This window comes from Mauremys mutica, chromosome 7 (genome assembly GCF_020497125.1).
Source record: "Mauremys mutica isolate MM-2020 ecotype Southern chromosome 7, ASM2049712v1, whole genome shotgun sequence".
In the NCBI taxonomy this organism is placed as follows: Eukaryota; Metazoa; Chordata; order Testudines; family Geoemydidae; genus Mauremys; species Mauremys mutica.
In genome coordinates, this window is record NC_059078.1 from 47,310,740 (window position 1) to 47,335,058 (window position 24,319).

At 42.1% G+C, this 24,319-nt stretch overlaps 1 protein-coding gene across 6 annotated transcripts in view; it reads right to left on the reverse strand.

Moving 5' to 3' along the window:
- DCAF1 (DDB1 and CUL4 associated factor 1) overlaps positions 1–24,319 on the reverse strand; it is a 127,914-nt gene that overhangs the window by 30,215 nt on the left and 73,380 nt on the right. For all 6 annotated transcript variants that reach the window (XM_045024126.1, XM_045024128.1, XM_045024129.1 and 3 more), the window contains 6 exons: positions 21,591–21,675; positions 19,885–20,118; positions 7,457–7,550; positions 6,060–6,164; positions 5,171–5,244; positions 3,700–3,804 (listed from right to left, as the gene is read on the reverse strand). In XM_045024126.1, the coding sequence (XP_044880061.1) occupies positions 3,700–3,804; positions 5,171–5,244; positions 6,060–6,164; positions 7,457–7,550; positions 19,885–20,118; positions 21,591–21,675 (697 nt within the window). The remainder of the gene's footprint in view (positions 1–3,699; positions 3,805–5,170; positions 5,245–6,059; positions 6,165–7,456; positions 7,551–19,884; positions 20,119–21,590; positions 21,676–24,319) is intronic.

The window sequence follows — 24,319 nt, forward strand, 5'->3', positions numbered from 1 at the left end:
CAATCAAATCACGGGCAGGGTGCAAAGAGATGCCTTGCAAAAAACAAAAAAAAAGAAAAAAAAAAGTGCTGCAGCTTCAATTTTGCTCAGAAATGTCTAAAAACAGAGCCATTCGGTGATTTTGCTATTCTCTACTCAGAAACATCTGAAAACAGAGCCATTAGGTGACTTTGATGCTGGGATGTCACAATCTGAAGCCAAGAGGTTATCATAGTTCCCACCCACCTCCATTACTTGCTACGCCTAACTTGCTGCAAACACCATTACCAAAATGAGCAGGACACCTTCAATTCCTTCCTTCACTGCACTAAGGGGACTCAAACCAAGAATTGGGAAACTTGCTGGCAGACCATTTACAGAAGAAATAGATGTGAAAGCAAAAGGCCTGGAGGTATAGATCCAGGATACCAAGAAAAGCCAACAAACAACCTCAGCTATCTAAAAGCTGCAAATGATCTAGTACCAGAGCATCACTTAGAACATTTAGTGAATCAGATTAAGAACATATGATCTATGAGTTCTGGTCAAAAGAGGAGACATCAGATTCATATGCTATAGGGAGGACATTGTGCCTCGATTTTCAAGGAACTCAGTGAGAAGACCTAACAAGGAGAAATCTGGAAGTACCTTTCTGATTTTCAGGGCCTACGCAATGCAGTAGAACTGTTTAAGCACCCCAAACTTTTAAAACTATATTAGATATAGTAAGATACAAATTACCTTTTTGATCAGCCTTAACAGAGAGACACAAGACAGGTGGAAGAAAAGTGTGTGTGTGGTGGGGGAAAGGGGTCTGGAGCGCTCTGCTCCTTCTAGCTCAGGGGTGGGCAAACTTTTTGGCCTGAGGGCCACATCTGGGTATAGAAATTGTATGGCGGGTTGGGGTGCAGGATGGGGAGAGGGCTCTGTGGTGGGGCCAGAAATGAGGAGTTCAGGGTGTGGAAGGAGGCTCTGGATTGGGGTGGGGGGAGGGCTGGTGGTGCGGGCTCTGAGGTTGGGCTGGGGATGAGGGGTTTGGGGTGCAGGAGTGTATTCCGGGCTGAGACTGAGGGATTTGGAGGGCGGGAGGGGCATCAGGGCTGGGTCAGGGGTGTGGGGGGGTTGAAGGCTCCAGCTGGGGGTGCAGGCTCTGGAGTGGGGGGGATAAGGGGTTTGGGGTGCAGGTGGGTGCTCCAGGCTGGGACTGAGGGGTTCAAAGGGCAGGAGGGGGATCAGCACTAGGGCTGGGGTGCATGCTCCAGGAGGTGCTTACTGGAAGCAGCAGCATGTCCTTCCTCTAACTCCTACACGGAGGTGCGGCCAGGCAGGTCTGCGCGCTGCCCCGTCTGCAGGCACCGCCCTCACAGCTCCCGGAAGCAGCAGCATGTCCCCCTCCAGCTCCTACATGGAGGCACGGTGCCTGCCCCATCTGCACGCGCCACCCTGCAGCTCCCATTGGCCATGGTTTCCAGAACTGCGGAGGGTGGTGCTTAGGGCAGGGGCAGCATGCGGAGCCCCCATAGCCCTGGCTGCCCCTACGTGTAGGAGCCGGAATGGGGATATGCCGCTACTTCTGGGAGCCGCACAGAAAGTCCCCGACCCTGCTCTGTGGCTGGAGCACGGAGCGGGACAAGCCCCCGACCCTGCTCCCTGGCAGGAGCTCGAGGGCCAGATTAAAAGGTCCGACAGGCCAGACGTGGCCCGCAGCTTGCCCATCCCGTTCTAGCTCAACACAGGAAGTTTCTATGAAGACATAAAGCTATATTTTGAGGATCTGTAAATCTGCAAGTCAATGTATTGGACCAAACAAAGGGACACAATGGAGAAAAGGTTACCAGAAGCAAAAAGGATGTATGTTTCTGGTTTAGATTTTGCTAAATATACAGTGACTGGAATTTGGGTAGCTTTTATGTAGTTTACATTAAAACTAATCTCCTTCACACCCAAGACTGATGTTGACAGTCTCAAAAAGTGACTGTAAAAGTGACTGCATTTTAATAAAGTCAAGGGACAAAGATAGTCAAGAGCAATAAATGCATACATCAACCACATGCTCTTATTCTGCAATTGATGCCACAGTACCAAACGAAGAAACAGTTCTGCTTTGTTACTTCTTAAGTTTTGTGATAGCTTTTCAGTACACAAACAGTGCCTGAGACCTAGATATACAAACAGAAGTTCATTTAGGGCACCAAACAAACACACATCACCACTGAAAAGTCAATGACTACCAACCAACCATTACCACGAGCTATTATCTGGTATTACAGTATTTTCCTATATTTAGGATAAGAGAACAGTGATATTTGCCTGGTAACGGCTGGTAAATGCTGTCTGTGAAAAATGGAAATAGCTATTAAAAAAAAGTTTTACAGTAAGTTTATTTTGTAGATTTGTCAAAATCATGACAAAGTTTACCACAAGGATGCTGAACATTAAATTAATTTAGGAGGAAACAGGCATGAACACGAGGCACACTCACTGACTACAGCCAGAAACCCTTATTTTACACATACATGTGCTCTGGGACAGATGTTGGCTGGCTATTAGGTAGTCATGATTTGGAATATTATTTGGAAAGGACAACAACTGGTATTTCTTCTATTAGAAAGTATTTTTGCTGTTCTAAAGAGTTACTAAACCAGATCCATCCAGTCTGGTGGTGTGCCTCAAACAGTGGCAGATAGAGAATTCCTCCTTCATAGTAAAGCACTCACTGCCCCATAACACAACATTTGAACCAATGTGGTATCAGGGATGAGAAAGAAAAGCATTCTCCCAATCTAATTTGTGTAGGTGATGTGAGGTACTACCAATATTATACAGAGCATAAATCCACTGATTAGGCTGAAATCCAGTCTCCTCCATGGATGCTATTATCAAATGTTCCTCTGAAAGCCAGTAAAGCAGTTTTATTCTAACAGGAGATTAAGGAAGTGGAATGAACACCAAAACCCCAGCTTTCCATGCAGTCTGAAGAAATCAAACTTCTCTTTACAGCCCCCTCACCACGCTAACACAGAGGAAAAAAGAAAAGTTAGCTGTGTTTCTACGATGCAGACATCAATGTATCACAATACAAACACCAAAAAGGTGGTGATAAACCACTCCAGGGTGTGTGTGCGTGTGTGCGTCTGGGTGTGCGTGTGTGTGTCTGGGTGTGAGAGAGAGAGAGAGAGATTTCCCCTCTCCTCCAACCAAAGCAACATGTGTTGGGCAGTTCTATGAAGTCTGGCACCAAGAGGTCTCCTGAAAGCTGACTATAGAATGTGCTGTAGCATAGCCGGTAATCCTATTACCTACTGTATCCTGAGTAATAATAATTCTTAGCTCTTTTATAGATTGTCAGACACAGTGAATCCAGAGGTCAAATGCTTAGTTTATGCCAGATATTAGTGCATCCCAATATAAACCTATAGATGTTACCAAATTTCTTAAACATCTTTATTACACAGAAACATTGTGCAATTTCACAATGCAATACTGTGTTCCATATCCTATTTTTACAAGGGTTACAAATCATAAATGACCAAGCCAATCTTAAACCTAAAGATTTGGAAATATGTACTTAAAGAAAGCTAGAAAAAAAGAACACTAGAGTAGAGAATTGCTATTTTACAGTAATATTTTAACAAGCAGAAGCTCCCAGCATTCCAGCTATGAGTGAAAAGAGTTTGATTACAACTGGACTGCAACAATCAAAATGACTACAGTACTCACCTGATCTTCCTCTTCATCCTCTTCATCTTCTGCCAAACGCTGCCTGCCTACCTCATAGAGCCTGCAAACTGTATCCATGTTCATGGCATCCATGCTCCCTTGATTCTGAAGAAAACCCCCAACACAGCAGTTAGTACCTAGTGCAACTGTTTATGCTTTCTTACGTAACTCAACTCTATCATGATCTCCATTACAGAAGAGAAGTTACGACCAAGAACAAACAACAAAAAGGCATTTTATCTTTTTTATTTGCTACTTACATAGTGTAATTAGTACTAACGATTATTCTGTTATGCTGCAAGAATTACCTCAAGAGCAGCATAAAAGGTTTGGCTTTGAGATTCTAGCATCTATACCACTCTCAACAAATAATTTTATACCCCATAAACCTTCATTTTGACCATTCAACACCCTGCATGTCCAACTTTGGGTTTGTTCACCCTCTCCAAAACTGCATGCCAGCTTCCCTTTAGATTCTCTCCCTCCTCTCCCACCTGAACTTTGCCAACAACCACTGCTTTAAAAACAAAACAGTTTGTCCCAAGTGGGATTTGAACTCTCCACTCTTATAGACCAACTGCTGATACACTAATAGTTTGCAATGGGACCATAGCATTACTGTTAATCGTGCCCCTAAGCATAAACCCTGCTGGTGTGTCAGGAACAGCACAGTAATCCCTGGGCTAGTATTATCGTGCCACTCTGTATGAGCATGAGGCGAAAGCCTTATCAAAAGTTAAAACTGCTTCCAAGCTGAGAAAGAAATGATTTTATAATGATCCATAAATAACTCACAATACAAAAGAACAGACAACCAATACAAGCCTGTTAGCCACTCCATCACTAGAGGGTAATGGAGAAACTCAGATCATTACAAGGCCAGAAGGGACTATTGTGACCATCTAGTGTGACCTCCTGCATACACAGGCCATAGAATGTCACCCAGAAATTCCTGCATCGAGCCCCTAACTTCAGGATGTCCATAGCTTCCTTCTTATCAAGAAGAAACAGGGAGGGTAAGAAAGGCCCAAATAAAAGCTCTGGGTGCACCAGACAGAGGGAGTTTCCTTTTTTGTGCAAGTTTCAACAACAAAAGACTAGAGAATCAGAATAAAAATGTATTTCTCCCTGCTTGTGAGGAGGACTCCTCCCTCTGTAGTATATTTCTTTTAAAGCAAGACAATGTTTGAGGAATGCAGGTGAAGGGTTCCAAGAAGTCCCCAAAATGTGCATATGCTAGAGACACAGAGACAGCACTGCATTTAAGCACAAGGGATGGGGTATCGGGAACTGATCACTACTCCCCTATCCACATCAAAGCTCTAGTGCACAAGACACCTGAGACTGATAGTAGGAGCTCCAGAACTTCCAGCTCCAATGATGGTAGATGTTTATTTTTTAAAGCATTGCTCTCAGACCATAGCCACAAATACTGGTATTTACTCTTCCCCAACTATCTCAGATCCTTTACCTCAATAACAGCCAAATAGCAATCCTTGCTGTCCGTGCACAAATCAAAGATATTCCGTTTTACATCAATGGTGGCTAGAAAACAACACAAAGTGAACTTAATGGTTACCAGCAGGTTATTCAATGTTTTGCCAAATATACAATATACAAACATGTCTGGACAGCTATAGCTAAAACAAAAGCATGTTTAGCACATCTATCTAATTTCAACCAGGAATGGAGACTATTTCTAAGCTGATAACACTGAGCTAGTCAGTTCTCATACTGAGCACCCCCAACTCATGTGCAAGTATGGCTACTGGGTTTTCTGTGAAAGGGAGAGACCAAGTTGGCCTCTCAACTTCCAATGAGGTAGTGACTGAGATGGATAGAAGTGTGGGACATCTTTTCTCATCTCAGCACATGGAAGCCAGAGAGGCCTTGTTTACTCATGCCTGTTGCTGCTGCACTGAGCTCAGCTCCAGGAGCGCTGCGGGCTGGAGGCTGAACTGACAGACATCTGAGCTAGAGATAGGAACAAATCCTGAGGGGAGAGGGGAATGCAGGGGAGAAAAATGGGCTCTTTCATGAAGCTGTGCAATTAAAGCCTAGGCCATACCACCGACTATTTCTCAGATTCATGTCTGACTTGGTGGAAGGAAAACCAGAGCTGGTGACTGTAGGCCACAGAGTGAGTGAAGAGAAGAAATCGTGTACTGGAGCAGAAATTCTAACTCAAGCTAGTTTAGTGTTGAAGATGAAGTTTGTGCTTGGAACAGGGTATATTAAGCACAATATGTTTTCATAAGATACTGTGGGGAGGTAACAGGTGGGGTTAAATAAAGAAAAATTTAAGTCAACCTGCACCAAACCCACAAAGCAACCCCTGGCAACTGCACCTTCATCCTCACCTATAGGTTTATAGTCCGTTGCATTGAATGTCCTGAAGGATGACCCAAAGGGGCTTCTCATCCTCTCCTCCAGTAGGTCATCTTCATCATCCGCCTGCAACATAGCTGACAAGGGAAAGACTATTAGGCAAGTCCATGTCTCATTTACAATGCTACCTCTAATCATTTTATGATTCTGTCAGGGTACACACAATACTATGATTTTTTTTTTTTTAGGTTTTTGCTTTTAATAATTTGGCAAAACCTCATTTAACCAACATGTACTGTTCCCAAGTTGTCTTTCACAACATTGAAGGTTACGAAGATTAGCAAATAAATGGAAGCAGATTCTTTCCCCAATCATTACAAGCCAAACTTTTGCATTGCATTACAAATTTTCAAAAGGCACAAATGGAGTTTGATGCCCCACTTCTATTGACCTTTGGTGGGAGTACAGTGCCTAACTTTTCTTTGTGCCTCCTATTAAAACTTACTAAATAAACAGATTTTTTTTTAAAAATCTCTCCCTACAAGTTATGGGCAGAGGATTTGGAGTCAGGACCCTTGGGTCTCTTCTGAGCAGGGGAAAGGAGAACGTCTAATTGTTAGAACAGGAGATTCTGAATTTATGACTAGGGAATGTAATTAAAAGCTATCATAATGCATATGCAAAGGGGACCTAATTAACATTGCACAGACCATCTTAACTGTGGCATTTCCTAACTTTGGACTACTTGACATTACAACTTAATGTTCTTTTAATGCAGTTGAGTGGGTGTTCACTCCTTAAGGCAACTTGCTCACGGCCCAAAGAGTCACTGCTTTCTAGAGGATTACAACTTAATATACTCCAAAGGAAGCAAACTGTATCATAATCTGATAATATGACCATCATATCATAATCTGCAAAAGTGGCCAGTATATTTCCTTATGTTCCAAAATCCCCAGAAACTGCTAAAACCAGTGGTTCAGATTTCCCTTGAGGAACGCAACTGAAGTTCAGTGGCCATGTATCCTTAACATGCTGCTCTATTCAGAAGCGTCAGATTAATAGGCGCTCCACTGACAGTAAAGTTCCACACTGTGAAATTAGATACCACTACTAGAGGGATGGGTAAAGTGTAGCCAGTGAAGTTTTAAACAGCACCCTAAAAAGAGTTGGTGGACACTACAGGTCCCCACCATGCAATGATTCACTGTAGCTTTTATGAGTTGCAATCTCCTTTAAAAATGACTGAAGCCAACTACAGCACTCTTTCCTCATGTAAATTACAAAATACAGCCATTGGCTGGAAAAAGTTTCCATTTGTCTGCTTTACTATGAACATGAGGGAAAGAACACACCTACCCTCGGCTTCTACTCCAAGGAGACTGAGGAGAACAACAATGCCATGGTGCAATACTAAGGGACATCCTACCTCCATACATAACTGTGCCAGTGTAGTTGAAGACTACACGGCACTGATCCAATGCTGGTACCGTGTGCAGCAAATGGAACGTTCGAAGATCCCACTGAAGAAAGAAATTAAGGAATAACACACGACAAACTTTCCATTTTAACTCCATGGTGAGCGGGAGAGTAATAGTGCGCAACTAATGAAGCCCTCCACAAGCCCTCCAGCATGAACAAAAATATAATTAAACATGTTGCACCAAGTCCTCAGCTGTAAGCACGGTGGTCATGATGAAGTTTTTGGTGAGGTGAGAAATGATCCCCTGAATGAAATGAAAGTGGTAAAACTACAAACACCAATGAGTCACACCTGAAAGGGCAGAATATAACACGCTTCAACAGAAAACCCTCTCAACTTCCTCTGTTGCTGGAGAGGTCCATATTTCCCTCTCCTCTCCTGCCTCCCTTTCTGAAAGTCTTAACTCCCCACCCCACCCCCATCTCACCCAATCTTTAACATAACCAGCGTCTTACCACCAAGACTACAGAGATGTAAGAACCTTCGCAATGAAAACAGAAAGGAGTTGTACTTGCATGGAGAGCACCACTGAGAGTTAGCACAGGAAGTGTGGCTCAAGTGAAAGTCTGGTACTGAGGCAAGTAAGCTTCTAAATTAGTTCATTCAATGTAGTACACAGAGGAAAAACTCCTGTTTAAATTATGGTACCCCCGATATAATGTGACCCGAAATAACACGAATTCGAAAGTTCGATATAACACGGTTTTATCTACAACGAGGTAAGATTTTTTGGCTCCCGAGGACAGCGTTATATCGGGGTAGAGGTGTAGTAGAAAGTCAGCAGCAGATCAGTCAAGATGAGGGGCACCCAGTTTACTGCACAGAGTGCAGAATGTGTGACTGCTTGCCTTCTGGCCAAATGCAGCACCCTGAGACTAGAATTATTCAAATGGACAGAAATATTTAGAGATGAAACACTGAAAGCTGAACCCACCTCAGAATTAGCTGCCCCAATCCTCCAGCTGAGAAAGCCAGTCTCCCAATGAGGCCAATGTGGAAGAGAAGAACAAATTTCCCTAGTTGGAACCCACTATTATTTCTTACTCACCATGGCAATCACTCCAAGAGATGGGGTTACAGATTAAATAACTAGAAATATCAATAGTTCAGCATGTGGTGATCATGAAATTTGACTATGGAATGTGCAGGTAAAATATCTCAAGAGACATCTGGACAGACTTATAGCAAACACTGGGGATTTGCTCATAAGACGTGCCATATTGGTAAGAGAGACAGAGAAGTCATCCTGGAAGTTAAATTGTGGGGGGAAAAACACTTTAAATCCTGGCCTCCATAGCATCTCTCTGTAAAAACTGGGCCAACTCGGCAGGCCTGATTTCAAAATCTCAGTGTATAGGTGAGAGCATGGAGAAGAATGGAGGAGTTTACACCTACTAGATGCTGGGGAATGTGAAGGGACAGCCTATGCAGAACAAATTAAAATTCTAGAACTCAACATGTAGGTTATTTAAACATACCAAACCATTAAGCAAAAAAGAATCAAGAGGACAAGAATAAAACACAAATGACAGACAGTACAGTTAAATGGCAAAACTCAACAGTTTCAGAGGTGTCCTTCAGAAAATAGAAGTGTGAAGCCATTAGAAATAAATAAATAATCCTCTCTTAAATAGTGTTTTTCAGCCATGACACTCAAAGCACTTCACCAAATAAAGTCAGTATCATTACTTTCAGATTGTGAAATTGAAGTACAGGGGTAAGATGGACTTGCTGAAATGTTTCACAGCAGGTCACTGGCAGAGCTAGGAATGTTACCCAGGTCTCCTGACTCTCAGTTTAGTGCCCAATCCATTAGAACATGTTGCCTTCCAGATGGAGACTAAACTAAGGCAGGTAAAGTGTAAGCTGCAAGTCAGAAGGGCTAGGAGAGAATCTGAAGTGCAAATAACCAAAAACAAATAAGAAATTCTGTAATCTGGAAGCAGAAAGCCTGCAAAAGAGCTATTATATCTGCTGAACTAACAGTGTTAAGGAAACAAGAAAAGACAGGGCGCACAACCCAAAATTATGTCTGTGCATCAAACTTCACTGCAGAAGATGCTGGGGAGGGGTACCCACCTCAGACCTACTTTTTTCACTTCACAGACATCCGATTAAGCTGTTAAAATGAGAAGGTACTGGAACAAACTGATGAGTTAAAGTGCAAGAAGTTACTAGGACTAGAATCCAAAGGAATTTAAGAATGAATATGCTAAACTGCTAACAAATATACACAATTTATCATTAAAGTCAGCTACAGTACCAAAGGACTGGAGGGGAGAAAAGGTTGCATGTATCTTTAAAAAAAAAAAAAAAAGTGTTGGAGTGAGAATTACAGACCAGTAATCCCTACTTCGGTATCAGGTAAGTAAACTGGCTGGAACAGCAGCTAAAAATAGAATATCTAAACGGGAATGGTGAGATACACAAAATATAGCATGGCTTCTCTGAAGAAAAATGGTGCCTCTAATCTACTCAAATTGTTGAGGAGATGAATGGAGGTATAAGAACAAGAACCAGTTGACATAATTTGAGTTTATAAAAGACTTTTGAAAAAAATTCTTTTTTAAGAAATCTAATGCATGTGGGGTAAGTGGCAACATTCCATCTTGGATTAGAAACTGGCTATCAGACAGAAATGGTAGGAACAGTCAATTTTCAGTGTGTCCAAAGAGTTAGAGGGAATGTCTCAAAGTTCTATACTAGGACGGTTTTTAAAATATTTATTAATGAGCAAATGAATGTGGGCACAGGAGGAGGTAAAATTTTGCAGAGGACAAAAGTTTTTAGATCACTCAAGATTAATGAAGAGCTTCAAAGAGTCCTAAACAAAGCTAGGTAAATAGGCAGCACAACGGCAAATAAAATTCAATGTTGTCAAATGCAAGATAATGTACATTGGAAGGAATAATCTGAATTATTCACTCACTACAAGTCAATTTAGAACCGAGCAATCATTCAGGAAAGTCCTGCTGTCAGTATTGCAGTTCAATGGAAAAAACAAACAAACAAACCAACCCTCTGTTCTATGCACAGCAGTGTTTTTAAAAAAAAAAGCAATAAAAAAGTTAGAATGTATAAGGAATGGGATACAAAAGTGACAACATAATGCCTTCATATAAAGCAATGGTCTGCCCTTACCTGGGTCAACACTGGCCACCCTAGCTCAAAAGGGATAGCAGAAATAGAAGGGGGAATCAGAGTCAAGAAATGCAAGCATGAAAAGATTGTTCTCAATACTAAACCATCTCAAAGAGGGAACAAGACTGAAGTACATAAGATAACGAATGGTACAGAGAAGGTAGGTCAAGCATTCCTGTTCACCCTCTCATAACAGTACAACAAGGGGCGTCCAATGAAACTGAATGACAATAACATTTAAAAGTGAACAAAAGAAACCTTTTTATATAATGCATTAACTAATATTTGCAACTCACTGTCAAAGCATTACTGAAGCCAACGGTTTAACAGGATTCCAAAAAGTATAGACATCTATATGGATAATGAGAACATCGATAGTTGCTTTACAGGGCACTTTTGTTTTTAAGTAGAGATAAAGTACTGGGTTTTACAAGGGCATTGGTTCTCAAACTTTTCACTACGACCCCATACTACAAAAAATAAGCAGTTGCAGACCTCTCTCCCATCTAGCCACTAAGAAAGGTCTGGGTGGGGTGGGGTGTCACAACAACTGTCCCTTTTCACAACCCCTGGGTCAAGAACTCATCCAGCATTATTCACATGGCAGCCCACGGGCCACATCCAGCCTGCAGGGGCCTTCCCTTTGGCCTGCCGGGCATATATTGTTCCCTCCTGCTCCCCACTGGGGCTTCCATTGTAAAGGTGGCCCCACTTCATGGCTCCAACTCTGAACTCACCTGCCAGGCAATTCCTTTCCCTCCCTAGCTGCAAAGCATCCTTTGAAGCCAGCAGGTGTCAGGCAATAGGGATGGGTGGGAGACGGGGAGTGGTGCTCAGAGGCGGGTGAGCACAAGGATGCTGCAGCAAGGAGCGCACAGGGGCTGGTGCTGCCAGGTGTCTGGGGTGGAGACGGAGCCAGGGGCTCTGTCCTTACAGCTAAGCCCCCAACTGGGAACACAGGCAGAGGGAGGCAGGGATGAAACAGGCTCTGGGGGGAGTCACCCCTGCTCCACTCCTCCATCTTCCTCCCACTCAAGTATTAATAAGGAGGCACCTGACTCCTGCAGTGACTCCACACACACCCCGCTCCATCCTCAGGGACTGAAAATCCTGGTTACCCCCAAATGACCATGGGGAACACATTGCTCATTTGGATAATCAGGATTTTCAGTTCATTGAAATTTGGACAAAAGCACTTCACCTGTACCCGTCATGACTGTGAACAGAGGGAAAATAAACTGAAGCGCATCTCAAAACATGCCTCTGATTAGACTAGCAGTCTGCATGCCAGTCAAAATCAGCCAACATAACATCTTTGGTCCACTTGCCCTAAGTTGCCAATGCCTGCCAGCAAGGCAAAAGTAGCAGTGCTCTCTCCATGCTATTTGCTTCCCACCCAGTCAGTCTGCTGAAATCAGCAGAGTCATAAAAATGGCTCTCTACTCTCACAGAAAAAATGAAAAATTGATACCAAAACCAGATCCTTTAATGAAGAATGGATCATGAATATTTGTTCTAACAAATGTAGCCAAAGTGAAGCCAATGTTCTTGATGCGCAACAAGTGTTTCTGTCGTAAAGGAATACAACCTGAGATACCATTTTTATATGAACCACTCAACTTTCAATGACAATTATCCTTTGAACTCAGAGATAAGGTGTTCAAAGGTTGACTCCCTGATCTCATCTTACAATTATGGAAGTAAGATGCTCATGAGTTCTGCATCACAACAGGAGATGGGTATGGCTGCTTCTCTAGGAGTGGCCTGGACTCTGGCATGAAAGACAAAGCCCTTCACTGATTCCAAAACCAAAACCAAAATCAAAGAGTGTATGCTGGCTGTTCTCCAGGAAGTGGAAGCTGATGAGAAGATGAAGGCAGCCATCATGAACACTGTCAAGCAAGTTCCTGTCAGACACGACTGTACTGCGCCCATGTCCAGGCTTTGACGAAGCGTTCCACTGATTGTTTGTTGAAAGGTCAGAGGTGCTGAGTTTGTGTCAGTGGCCATTGACTAATCAATTACAATAAAGACATAGCGCAGCTGTGTTTGAATGTGAACTACTTTGATAGCCAAAGCTTCTGAGAAGAACTTTTGAGTTTGATGCCCCTGGAAACATTTTTCCCTGGAGATGTCATATTTGAAGAAAATCAATGGAGCGTTTGATAAACAGCGACTCTCACTAAGCAACATTTGCTTTCTGGTAACAGATGGCAACCTTCAATGCTGGCAAGTGGCAGCACAACCAGCGGAAGTAGCATCACAACTGAAAGCCTTCCATAAAGTGTGCTGTGGGCCAAGTTGAGTGGGGAACTGAAAGATAAGGAGACTGATGAGAAAGCTCTGATGAAATTGATTGTTTTCAAGTCCGCAACAGACTATTTTGTGAGCAGATTGCTGGGCCCTCTGCAAACCATGAAGATCATCTTCTCCAGAATGATATTCACTGGCTTGGTGAGGCTACATCATTGGCCTGCTTCTGTGAGCTCTAGGCTCAAGCTATTGAGCAGCCACAAGGAGGCATTTGAATATCTGGTCCTTCTAGAGATATTGAATTCATAGTCAAATCAGCATTTCTTTGCAACATATTTGGCCACCTGAATACCCTGAATGTACAGCTGCAAAGCGGAGAAGAATATAAGCCGCAACCTTGTATAGAAGCTAGAAGCTTTTCAGAAGAAGCTAGACATACTTCTCATGGATTTGAGTTCTGGAAAGCTTTATTCAATTCCACAATCATTGTTCAGCACTGGAGACAGATAATGTGATCAGTCCTCTCATGATAAGCTGCCTTTAACAGCGACAGGACAATTTCAGCACCCAATTTGGAGATTTTTTTCACGCCAAAGGATGTAATTGGTTTTTTACATGATCTTTTCTCCATACCACCTGAGCATGACTTCTCATCTCACATCCACATGGTCCTCCCTGTAATAGATGAGGGGGCCCTGAAGCTAGAACTAGTCAACCTGCAGACTTCTGATATGCTGAAGAATGAATTCAAGAACACCAAAATCATGACATCCTGGACACGTTATCTGGACACAGAAAAATACCCAAACTTCAAGAAACTCTCCCTCCTGGTACTCTCAAATGTTCAGATGATACATGAACAAATCCAGATTTGTAGTCAGAAGCACATTCAAGAATGATGCTTGAAACAAGCTCACAAACGAGTCTCTGGAGAGCTATCTTTGCATAGCAGTCACTTCACTGAAGCTGACCTTAAACGAGCTAGCACAGAGGAAGAAGTGCCACTTTGTGCTCTAGTAACAACAGGTAAATAATAAGGCTGCCAAGCGATTAAAAAAAATTAATGGTGCTGTTAAACAATAATAGAGTACCATTTATTTAAATATTTTTGGATGTTTTCTATATTTTCAAATATATTGATGTCAATTACAACACAGAATACAGTGTACAGTGCTCACTTTATATTTATTTTTATTACAAATATTTGCACTGTAAAAAACAAAAAAATATTTTTCATTCACCTAGTACAAGCACTGTAGTGCAATGTCTTTATTATGAAAATTGAACTTACAAATGTAGAATTATGTAAAAACTGCGTTCAAAAATAAAACAACGTATAACTTTAGAGCCTACAAGTCCACTCAGTCCAACTTCAGCCAATCGCTCAGATAAACAAGTTTGGTTACAATTTGCAGGAGACAATGCTGCTTGCTTCTTGTTTACAATGTTATCTGAAAGTTAGAAAAGGCGTTCACATGGCACTGTTGTAGCTTGCGTCGCAGAACATTTACATGCCAGATGTGCTAACGAGTCATATGTCCCTTCATGCTTCAACCACCATTCCAGAAGACATGCGTCCATGCAGATGACGGGTTCTGCTTGATAACAATCCAAAGCAGAACAGACTGACGCATGTTCATTTTCATCATCTGAGTCAGATGCCACCAGCAGAAGATTTTTTTTTTTTTTGGTGGTTTGGCTTCTGTAGTTTCCACATCTGAGTGTTGCTCTTTTAAGACTTCTGAAAGCATGCTCCACACCTTGTCCCTCTCAGATTTTGGACGGCACTTCAGATTCTTAAACCTTGGGTCGAGTGTTGTAGCTACTTTTAGAAATCTCAGATTGGAACCTTCTTTACGTTTTGTCAAATCTGCTGTGAAAGTGTTCTTAAACATGTGCCGGGTCATCATCCGAGACTGCTATAACATGAAATACATGGCAGAATGCAGGTAAAACAAAACAGGAGACATACAATTCTCCCCCAAGGAGTTCAGTCACAAATTTAATTAATGCATTGTTTTTTTAATGAGCATCACCAGCATTGAAGCATGTCCTCTGGAATGGTGGCCAGAGCATGAAGGGTATACATACGTTTAGCATATCTGGGATGTAAATACCTTGCAACACCAGCCACAGAAGTGCCATGCGAACTCCTGTTCTCACTTTCAGGTGACATTTTAAATAAGAAGCCAGCAGCAGTATCTCTCGTAAATGTAAACAAACTTGTTTGTCTTAGGAATTGGCTGAACAAGAAGTAGGACTGAGTGGACTTCTAGGCTCTAAAGTTTTACATTATTTTGTTTTTGAGTGCAGTTATGTAACAAAAATAATCTACATTTGTAAGTTACACTTTCATGATAAAGAGATTGCACTACAGTACTTGTATGAGGTGACTTAAAAATACTATTTCCTTTAACATTTTTACAGTACAAATATTTGTAATCAAAACAATAATATAAAGTGAGTACTGTACACTTTGTATTCTGTGCTGTAATAGAAATCAATATACTTGAAAGTGTAGAAAAACATCCAAAAATATTTAATAAATTTCAATTAGTATTCTATTGTACAACAGTGTGATTAATTCTTTTAAATCGCGATTAAATTATGAGTTAATCGCGTGAGTTAACTGTTATTAATCGATAGCCCTAGTAAATAATAGTACAGACAAAAACTCTCTATTAGTCACCACTATGCCAATAAATTATGTGAAGAGGATTGAAGCTTGTGGGTCACGTGTTAAATGACAGAGAACTTTTTATTTAGACACAAAATTCAGTAAAACAAACAAAAAAAGCTTGAAAAAGGCAAACAAAATGATGTGGTGATGAGGGTTTAAGTGTCAGATCGGAAACAAGGATGCACTGAGTGAAAGTGTATGTCTACTGTCACCATATGTCTACTGGATGCTGCTGACAGACGCGGTACTGCAGTGCTACACAGCAGCATCCCCTTGCCTTTTGCAAGTAAGCAAAGACAGTTACCAGCCCTACTGTACCGTCTGCTGCTTTGCAAGTTGACAAAGATTTTTACCAGTCATACTGCACCGTCTGCTGCTGTCATGGGTGCTCCTGGCTGGCCTCGGTGAGGTCGGTCGGGGGGCGCCTGGACAAAAATGGGAATCGGAGTAGCAGCCGTGTTAGTCTGTATCCGCAAAAAGATAATCAAGATAGCCCAGTACAGACAGTTTGATAGGAAGTGTGAGAATACTTACAAGGGGAGATAGATTCTCACACTTCTCATCAAACTGTCAGTACTGGGCTATCTTGATTATCACTTCAAAAGTTTTTTTCTTACTTAATTGGTCTCTCAGAGTTGATTAGACAGCTCCCACCTTTTCATGCTCTCTGTATGTGTATATGTATCTCCTCAATATATGTTCCATTCTATGCATCTGAAGAAGTGGGCTGTGGCCCACAAAAGCTTATGCTCAAATAAATTTGTTACTCTTTAAGGTGCCACAAGTACTCCTATTCTTTTTTAAAAATGGGAATGGCTCCCCAGGTCATTCTCTTCCTTAAGTTTTGTCTAATGGAGAGTCAGTCCTGCCTAGAATATCAGGCAAGCCTACTAAAGAACCAGAGAGGCAAACGGCCATTCTGGGTCAGAGCCCCAGGCATCCCGCAGAAATGATGAGCTGCATGCCACTCTAGGGGGTGCCCCTGCAACAACCCCACCCATTGCTTCCCTCCTCCCCCACTCCTTCTGGGCTACCATGGCAGTTATTTCCCCCCCCCCCCATTTGTGTGATGAAGTAATAAAGAATGCATGAATAAGAAACAACACTGACTTTATTGCCTCTGCAAGCAGAGATCAAAGCAGGGAGGGGAGGGCGGTTGGCTTACAGCGAAGTAGAGTGAACCACCATTCTGCACTTGCTCAGCCTATAGCTGAAAATGGGAATCCATGACAAGCACTAGGATAGAAGCACAGGCAGAACTGAATCTCCATTTGTGTGTGGGCCTTTGGTTGACACTGGTAAAATACAAAATGTCCCAGGATATGTATGTTGGGGGACAGTTCTAAATGGCAGCTTAATTTTTTTATTTGCAGCAAAAAGTAGAGGTCTAAATATCTGATTGTGAGCCCTGGTAGCAAGGAGTAGGCTGGGGTAGGCGCGACCGTGCGGTGCTGCTGACTGGGAGAGCAGCCTGAGGCAGAAGCCTCCAGCTGCCATGATATTCCAGGCAGGACTGAATCTCCATTAGACAAAACTTAAAGAAGAGAATGACCTGGAGTCATTCCCATTTTTGCCCAGGCGTCCCCGGCGAACCTCACCGAGGCCAGCCAGGAGCACCCACGGGATGACGATGACGGATACCAGTCATACTGTACGGTCTGCCGTCCGCAAGGCAAGGGGATGCTGCTGTGTAGCGCTGCAGCACCACGTCTGCCAGCAGCATCCAGTAGACATACGGTGACATTGAAAAAAGGCGAGAAATTATTTTTTTCCCTTTGCTTTCACGGCCCCACCATGCGGCTGACGACATATACCCTGAACCACCCGCAACAATGTTTTTGACCCTTCAAGCTTTGGGAGCTCAGCCCAGAATTCAAATGGTTTTCGGAGAGTGCGGGAACTGTGGGATAGCTACAGTCGTCAGTCGCCCCTCCCTCCGTGAGCATCCATTTGATTCTTTGGCTTTCTGGTACGCTTGTCTCAGCTCCTTAAGTTTCACGCAGCACTGTATTGAGTCCCTGTTGTGGCCTCTGTCCATCATGGCCTTGGAGATTTTTTCAAATATTTTAGCATTTCGTTTTTTGGAACGGAGTTCTGATAGAACAAATTCATCTCCCTACAGACTAGGGACCGAATGGCTGGGCAGCAGTTCTGCAGAAAAGGACCTAGGGGTTACGGTGGACGAAAAGCTGAATATGAGTCAACAGTGTGCCCTTGTTGCCAAGAAGGCTAATGGCATTTGGGGTTGTATAAGTAGGGGCATTTCCAGCAGATCGAGGGATGTGATCATTCCCCTCTATTCAGCACTGGTGAGGCCTCATCTGGAGTACTGTGTCCAGTTTTGGGCCCCACACTACAAGAAGGATGTGGATAAATTGGAGAGAGTCCAGCGGAGGGCAACAAAAATGATTAGGGGGCTGGAACACATGACTTATGAGGAGAGGCTGAGGGAACTGGGATTGTTTAGCCTGCAGAAGAGAAGAATGAGGGGGGATTTGATAGCTGCTTTCAACTACCTGAAAGGGGGTTCCAAAGAGGATGGATCTAGACTGTTCTCAGTGGTAGAAGATGACAGAACAAGGAGTAATGGTCTCAAGTTGCAGAGGGGGAGGTTTAGGTTGGATATTAGGAAAAACTTTTTCACTAGTAGGGTGGTGAAGAACTGGAATGGGTTACCTAGGGAGGTGGTGGAATCTCCTTCCTTAGAGGTTTTTAAGGTCAGGCTTGACAAAGCCCTGGCTGGGATGATTTAGTTGGGTTTGGTCCTGCTTTGAGCAGGGGGTTGGACTAGATGACCTTCTGAGGTCCCTTCCAACCCTGAGATTCTATGATTCTCCCCATATAGAGGATCACATTCAGTATCTCCCATACGGTCCATGCTGGAGCTCTTTTTTGATTCTGGGACTGCATGGTCACCTGTGCTGATCAGCGCTCCACGCTGAACAAACAGGAAATAAAATTCAAAAGTTCGCGATGCTTTTCCTGTCTACCTGGCCAGTGCATCCGAGTTCAGATTGCTGTCCATAGCGGTCACAATGGTGCACTGTGGGATACCGCCCGGAGGCCAATACCGTCAAATTGCGGCCACACTAACCCTAATGCGAAATGGCAATGTCAATTTCAGTGCTACTCCCCTTGTCGGGGAGGAGTACAGAAATTGATTTTAAGAGCCCTTTATATTGAAGTAAAGGGCTTCGTTGTGTGGACGGGTGCAGGGTTAATTCGATTTAACGCTGCTAAATTTGAGATAAACTCGTAGTGTAGACCAGGCCAAAGTATCGAACATTACCTCCACTTTAGCTGGGTATAGAACTTTGACTCCCCATGTAGAATGTCATGGTCAGTGACTGAAAGAAATTTCAATGTGAAACTGCAGCTAAAATCATCATTTACCTTTATCCAAATGTCCAGTTTTCCAAAGGTAATTAATGTCCTTGAAGCTAAAAGTTTCACCTATGGATAGGCTAGTCCATAAGTGTCCACTGGGGGGGAGGGGGGGGGGAGAGAGAGGGTGCATCATCTTCTGAAGCACCAGGCACTGGGTTAAGATCAGGGTTTTTCAACCAAAACCGGGTTGTCAGAATGTTTCAAAAGGTGGAGTGGCAGCTCCTGAGACTCCTGTCCCATGGGATGGGATGGGCTCGTTTCCCTGCTCCAGGCACTGCAGCCTCTGGGGTTCCAGTGCCACACAGGTTTAACCCAGCTGTCATAACGACAAGAGTCCAGGTAGGCCATTTGAGTGAATGGCACTGCAACCCCATGAGCCAGGTCACAACTCCACTCCCACAAATTTGGTCAAGTCGGGGGTGGGGGGGCAAACATGAGCAGCATTGCAGCCCTGGAGGTTGCAACACCCAGAGCGGAAGAGCAGAAAGCTAAGCCCAGCCAGCCCCACAACACAAGACATGCAGAAGCAGCCACTGTGGGTGAGTGCTGGGCATGACCCAAGCCCCCAAAAGGGCAGGATCCAACCAAAACCATCCCAGAGCCTCCACCCCCAGACTACTTACTGGGTTGCGACAGGCCCTAAATATTTGTAAATGGGTCCTCATCGGAAAAAAAAATTGAGAACACCTGGTTTAGATGGACTATTGATCTAACCTGCATAATTCCTATGTTCACCCTATTTAACTTATGTATTAAAGCTTTGGTTACTACCACAGCCTGTGAAATTCTATTTCTGCTTATCCTATGATGCAGCCAGAAGTTATACAGGCTGCTGTAATCAGACCACCTGTTTGTCAGTCCAAGGTTTTTATGTTTCCAGTGCATTAGTGTTATAACTGATGTAAAAGGATACAATCTCTGTATTGACTATGACCTCTAGCCCATTAGGATGAAAAACTCCACTGATGGTCATGTTGAATTTGTCAAACTTGTGGATGGCCTGTGCAGAGCGGACATCCCAGAGCACCCCATCATTTAGGACAAGGTCATCTGTGGGGTTAAAGGTGGCACAGTTCTTCTTGTAGTTGTTGGCAAGATCTGGGTTAAACAGAGTCAATAGCTTGTTGCCAGTCTGAATATCATAGATCTTTTAGATTAAAAAGAAAGAGAAAGATTAGTTAAGATTTGTAGTTCTATCAGTGCCCAAGAACACTATGTACCATCCCTTCCAGAATGTTTTTGGTGATCTCTCTCACCCTAGCTTTCCTTATGCATCACAAATGAGAGCTTGCCAATGTCAGACTCTCCATTCCAAGGCATCAAACGTTCAGAACGTTGAGTTCTCCAGGCCAGAATCTGTGTTTCCCCCATATATTTGGACAATGCTTAGCTCATCTGGGGCTCTCTAACATGTTTAACAAGCTTGAGGTTGGTACTAGAAAACTAACCCAGTTTTGAAAAATAGGTTGCGAAGTTTTAGACGAAGGCAGCATTTAGCCAGTCTGCTCCAGAAATATTTAAACTAATTTTAAAGGAGGTGATATTTACAGGCTACAAGCAAAGAGTCCATTAGCACACAGTGAAGGAAACCCTGAAATATAGGAGAGAAGGAGTTCAAGTTACTGGCAATTACACTACATGGTCTCGATAAACTGTGCCCTTAATTTCCCTGAGAGGATTTTCACAACCAAAGACAAAACTTTCATACTTTTTGTGCCTCTGACTATTTTCTCAGAGGTATTTCTCACAGCCTAGTTTCCTTCTGACCCTGCAATGAAGCCATAACCCTGTGTTTTTTGGATATCAATTTGTTGCCAGATGATCACATTGCAAACTCAGATTTGATTTCCCTGGCGTGCCAAAACACTGGAAGAGCTCTACAAGGATGAATAACTCATTTGTTTAAACAAAAATGTACATGAAAATTAGCAAGAGTGGCAAGGAAAATGATGAACAATCTGAATAAGTAGGCTTTGTGACATTTTTTGTCAACGTTTCTTCAGGTGAGATAATCCCTGTAATGAATTCTGTCTAGCACTGGGACCTTCAAAAGAAGAGAGGAACCCCTCAGGATTTTCATGGCCTGATATGTGCAAAATGCTGAATGAGTATTATGCAGAATACACAGAGATAATTTAAACCAGTTTATCTGGCACTGTAAAATAAGCTCATTCTGTGCATTCCTGCTGGAACACTTCCAATATCCCATTTCCCTCAACTGCTGGTTAAGTACTCTTCATGGCAAAACCTTTCATTTATAAAAAGCTGCCATAACTTCTTCACAGCTGCATGTGTTCCAGTACAATTCCCTGCAGAACATCTCTCAAATGAATGGCTCATCAGGCCAGATACTAGATATGCCCAATACAATTAGAGACACCATATGTCTAAAAGACAGGTGGCATACCATTCAGCATTACAGCCTAACTCAATATTCAGGTTATCCCAATGCTTTTAAATGCAGTGAATAAGCTAATCTACACTTTTGAAGCTGTTCCTGTAAGCCTTTAGTTTGCCAGTTACATACAGCTCCACAGTACCCATATCAGTTAACAGATGGTACGGGTAGGGGAATAACCTTGTCATGGCTTCAAGGAATCAATTTCCACTGGTACTTACATGAGCAATGTCCCCTTTTGTGCCAATGACCCTATCCTGAGAGTGCTTGCTGAACTCCACATAGTGATCATCTGGGAAGGAATGCCTGCACAAAAACAATCAGTGACGAGGTCAATGAGCAGCAGATTCATACTGTCTATTCTGAATCAGACACACTGTGGAAATACTTCTGGCAGAGGTTACAATTTTTAACACACAAGAAATAAAACCTAAAAGAGTATTCTCTGCTCCACTGACCACAGCAAATGGCAGTGCTAAAATGCGCACACCAGCTGGGAGCTGTCCATTTGTCAGAAGAGTATTTCCTATCCACAGTCACAAACAGTACAGCTGTGAAACACACCAGCAGCAAGGCAACTTGTGATCAAAAGTCACCTCAGAACATTAACTGCAGCTGCTCAAGAAGACAAGAGGTGACATTATATTTGCTAAAGAAGGCTAGGGGGAACTGTAAAATTCCCACATACATAGATTTGAGAGCATAAAATTTCCTTCCAGTTAATTTAAACATGGTCACATTAAAAAGTTAATGCTATTCCCCATAGTCTAGTGGGCAATGGTTAAACCTTTGAGAGACGGGAATCTCTCCCTTCTGTTTTCTAAAGGGACTAAAGAATGGTTAATATTGAAATGAATTTAACTTTGCCATGTTTGCAGTATTCATCTGCACTGCAAAATTTACCATGCAAATTACACTTTTTCAGTAGCCAGCCTTAAAAGATTGTCCTGATAATTTACCAATGAAGCAAAAAACAAAAAAATGCTACTTATTTGCTTTTTATCAAAATCACTATTTTACTCATCTGTCTCAAGTAAATATCCTCCAGGCAAATAGAACAGTAAGGCTATCTGCATCCAATGAAGTGATGAAAACACAGCAACACAGGAACAGAGCCAGACTTTTTTATTCAAACACTAAAAATTTGAATGCTCTGGTCATAGTTATGTTGCACTATCCTTTTACACAATAACACTACCCATTTTTTCCCTTTGAAGTTATTTCATTTAACTGGTTTCCTGGTAACTTTTAATTGTTCTAATTTTGTTTGATTATTTTAAACTAGTCAATACTGTGTGATCTGTCTTCTACAAAACCTTGGGATAGGTAAGATTCCTTTTCCCTTATCCCTAAAACTGAAGCAGTATTCAGAAGCTTGCTTTCAGGATGCACATCAATGACTCTACTAAGAAACCAGGAGCTGAAATGTTCCTTACTTTGGCCTTTGAGTACAAAATGCTCTCTTAAGAGAGCCAGATTTAGTGTAATGTACATATCGTGCTCTAAGTATTTTCTCTTTTTATAAAAAAAGTTGTTAATGTCTCAGAGTATATGGAGTCTGGTGGGGTTTTCCCCCATTGCCCCAAACTCTCACCTTTGTTGGAATTAGGGCTGTCAATTAATTGCAGTTAACTCAAGCGATTAACTCAATACAAATTAATTCTATTAAAAAATTAATGGCAATTTATCACAGTTTTAATTGTGCTGTTTAACAATAATAGAATACCAATTTAAATTTCTTATTTTTTGATTTTTTCAACATTTTCAAAATATATTGAAATTACAACACAGAATACAAAGTATACTGTGCTCACTATTTTTTTATTACAAATATTTGCACTGTAAAAAGGATAAACAAAAGAACAGTACATTTATGAGAGATAATGCTGCCTGCTTCTTATTTACAATGCCACCTGAAAGCGAGAACAGGTGTTTGCATGGCACTTTTGTAGCTGGTGTTGCAAGGTATTTATGTGCTAGATGTGCTAAACACTCATATGCCCCTTCATGCTTCAGCCACCATTTCAGAGGACACACTTCCATTTAGATGACGCTCATTAAAAAAATAATGCACTAAATTACATTTGTGATGGAATTCCTTGGGGCTGAATTGTATGTCTCCTGCTCCGTGGTTTTACTAACAGTCTGCCATATATTTCGTGTTATGGCAGTCTCGGGTGACAACCCAGCACATGTTCATTGATTTAAGAACACTTGAACTGCAGATTTGATAAAACACAAAGAAACAAACTTGTTTGTCTTAGTGATTGGCTGAACAAGAAGTAGGACTGAGTGGACTTGTAGATTCTAAAGTTTTACATTGTTTTGTTTTTGAGTGCATTTATGTAAAAAAATTCTACATTTGTAAGTTGCACTTTCACGATAAAGAGATTGCACTACAGTACTTCTATGAGGTGAACTGAAAAGTACTATTTCTTTTATCTTTTTTACAGTACAAATATTTGTAATACACCTCTACCTCGATATAATGCTGTCCTTGGGAGCCAAAAAATCTTACCGCGTTATAGGTGAAACCGTGTTATATTGAACTTGCTTTGATCCACCGGAGTGTGCAGCCCCGCGCCCCCCCCCTTCCCCGGAGCACTGCTTAACCGCGTTATATCCAAATTCGGCGTTATATCAAGGTAGCGGTGTAGAAATATAAAATGAGCACTGTATACTTTGTATTCTGTGTTATTGAAATCAATATGTTTGCAAATATAGAAAACATCCAAAATATTTAAATAAATGGTATTCTGTTATTAACAGTGTGATTAAAACTGCGATTCATCATGATTTTTTTAAATCTTGTGATTAAATCACAATTAATTTTTTTAATTGTTTGACAGCCCTAGTTGGAATAGGTTTCCTAGCATATAGCAGCTCTCAACTGCCAAGTACTTGAATACATTTTTGCAGTTTGCCATTCCAGGGGTTTTGGGGTACATTT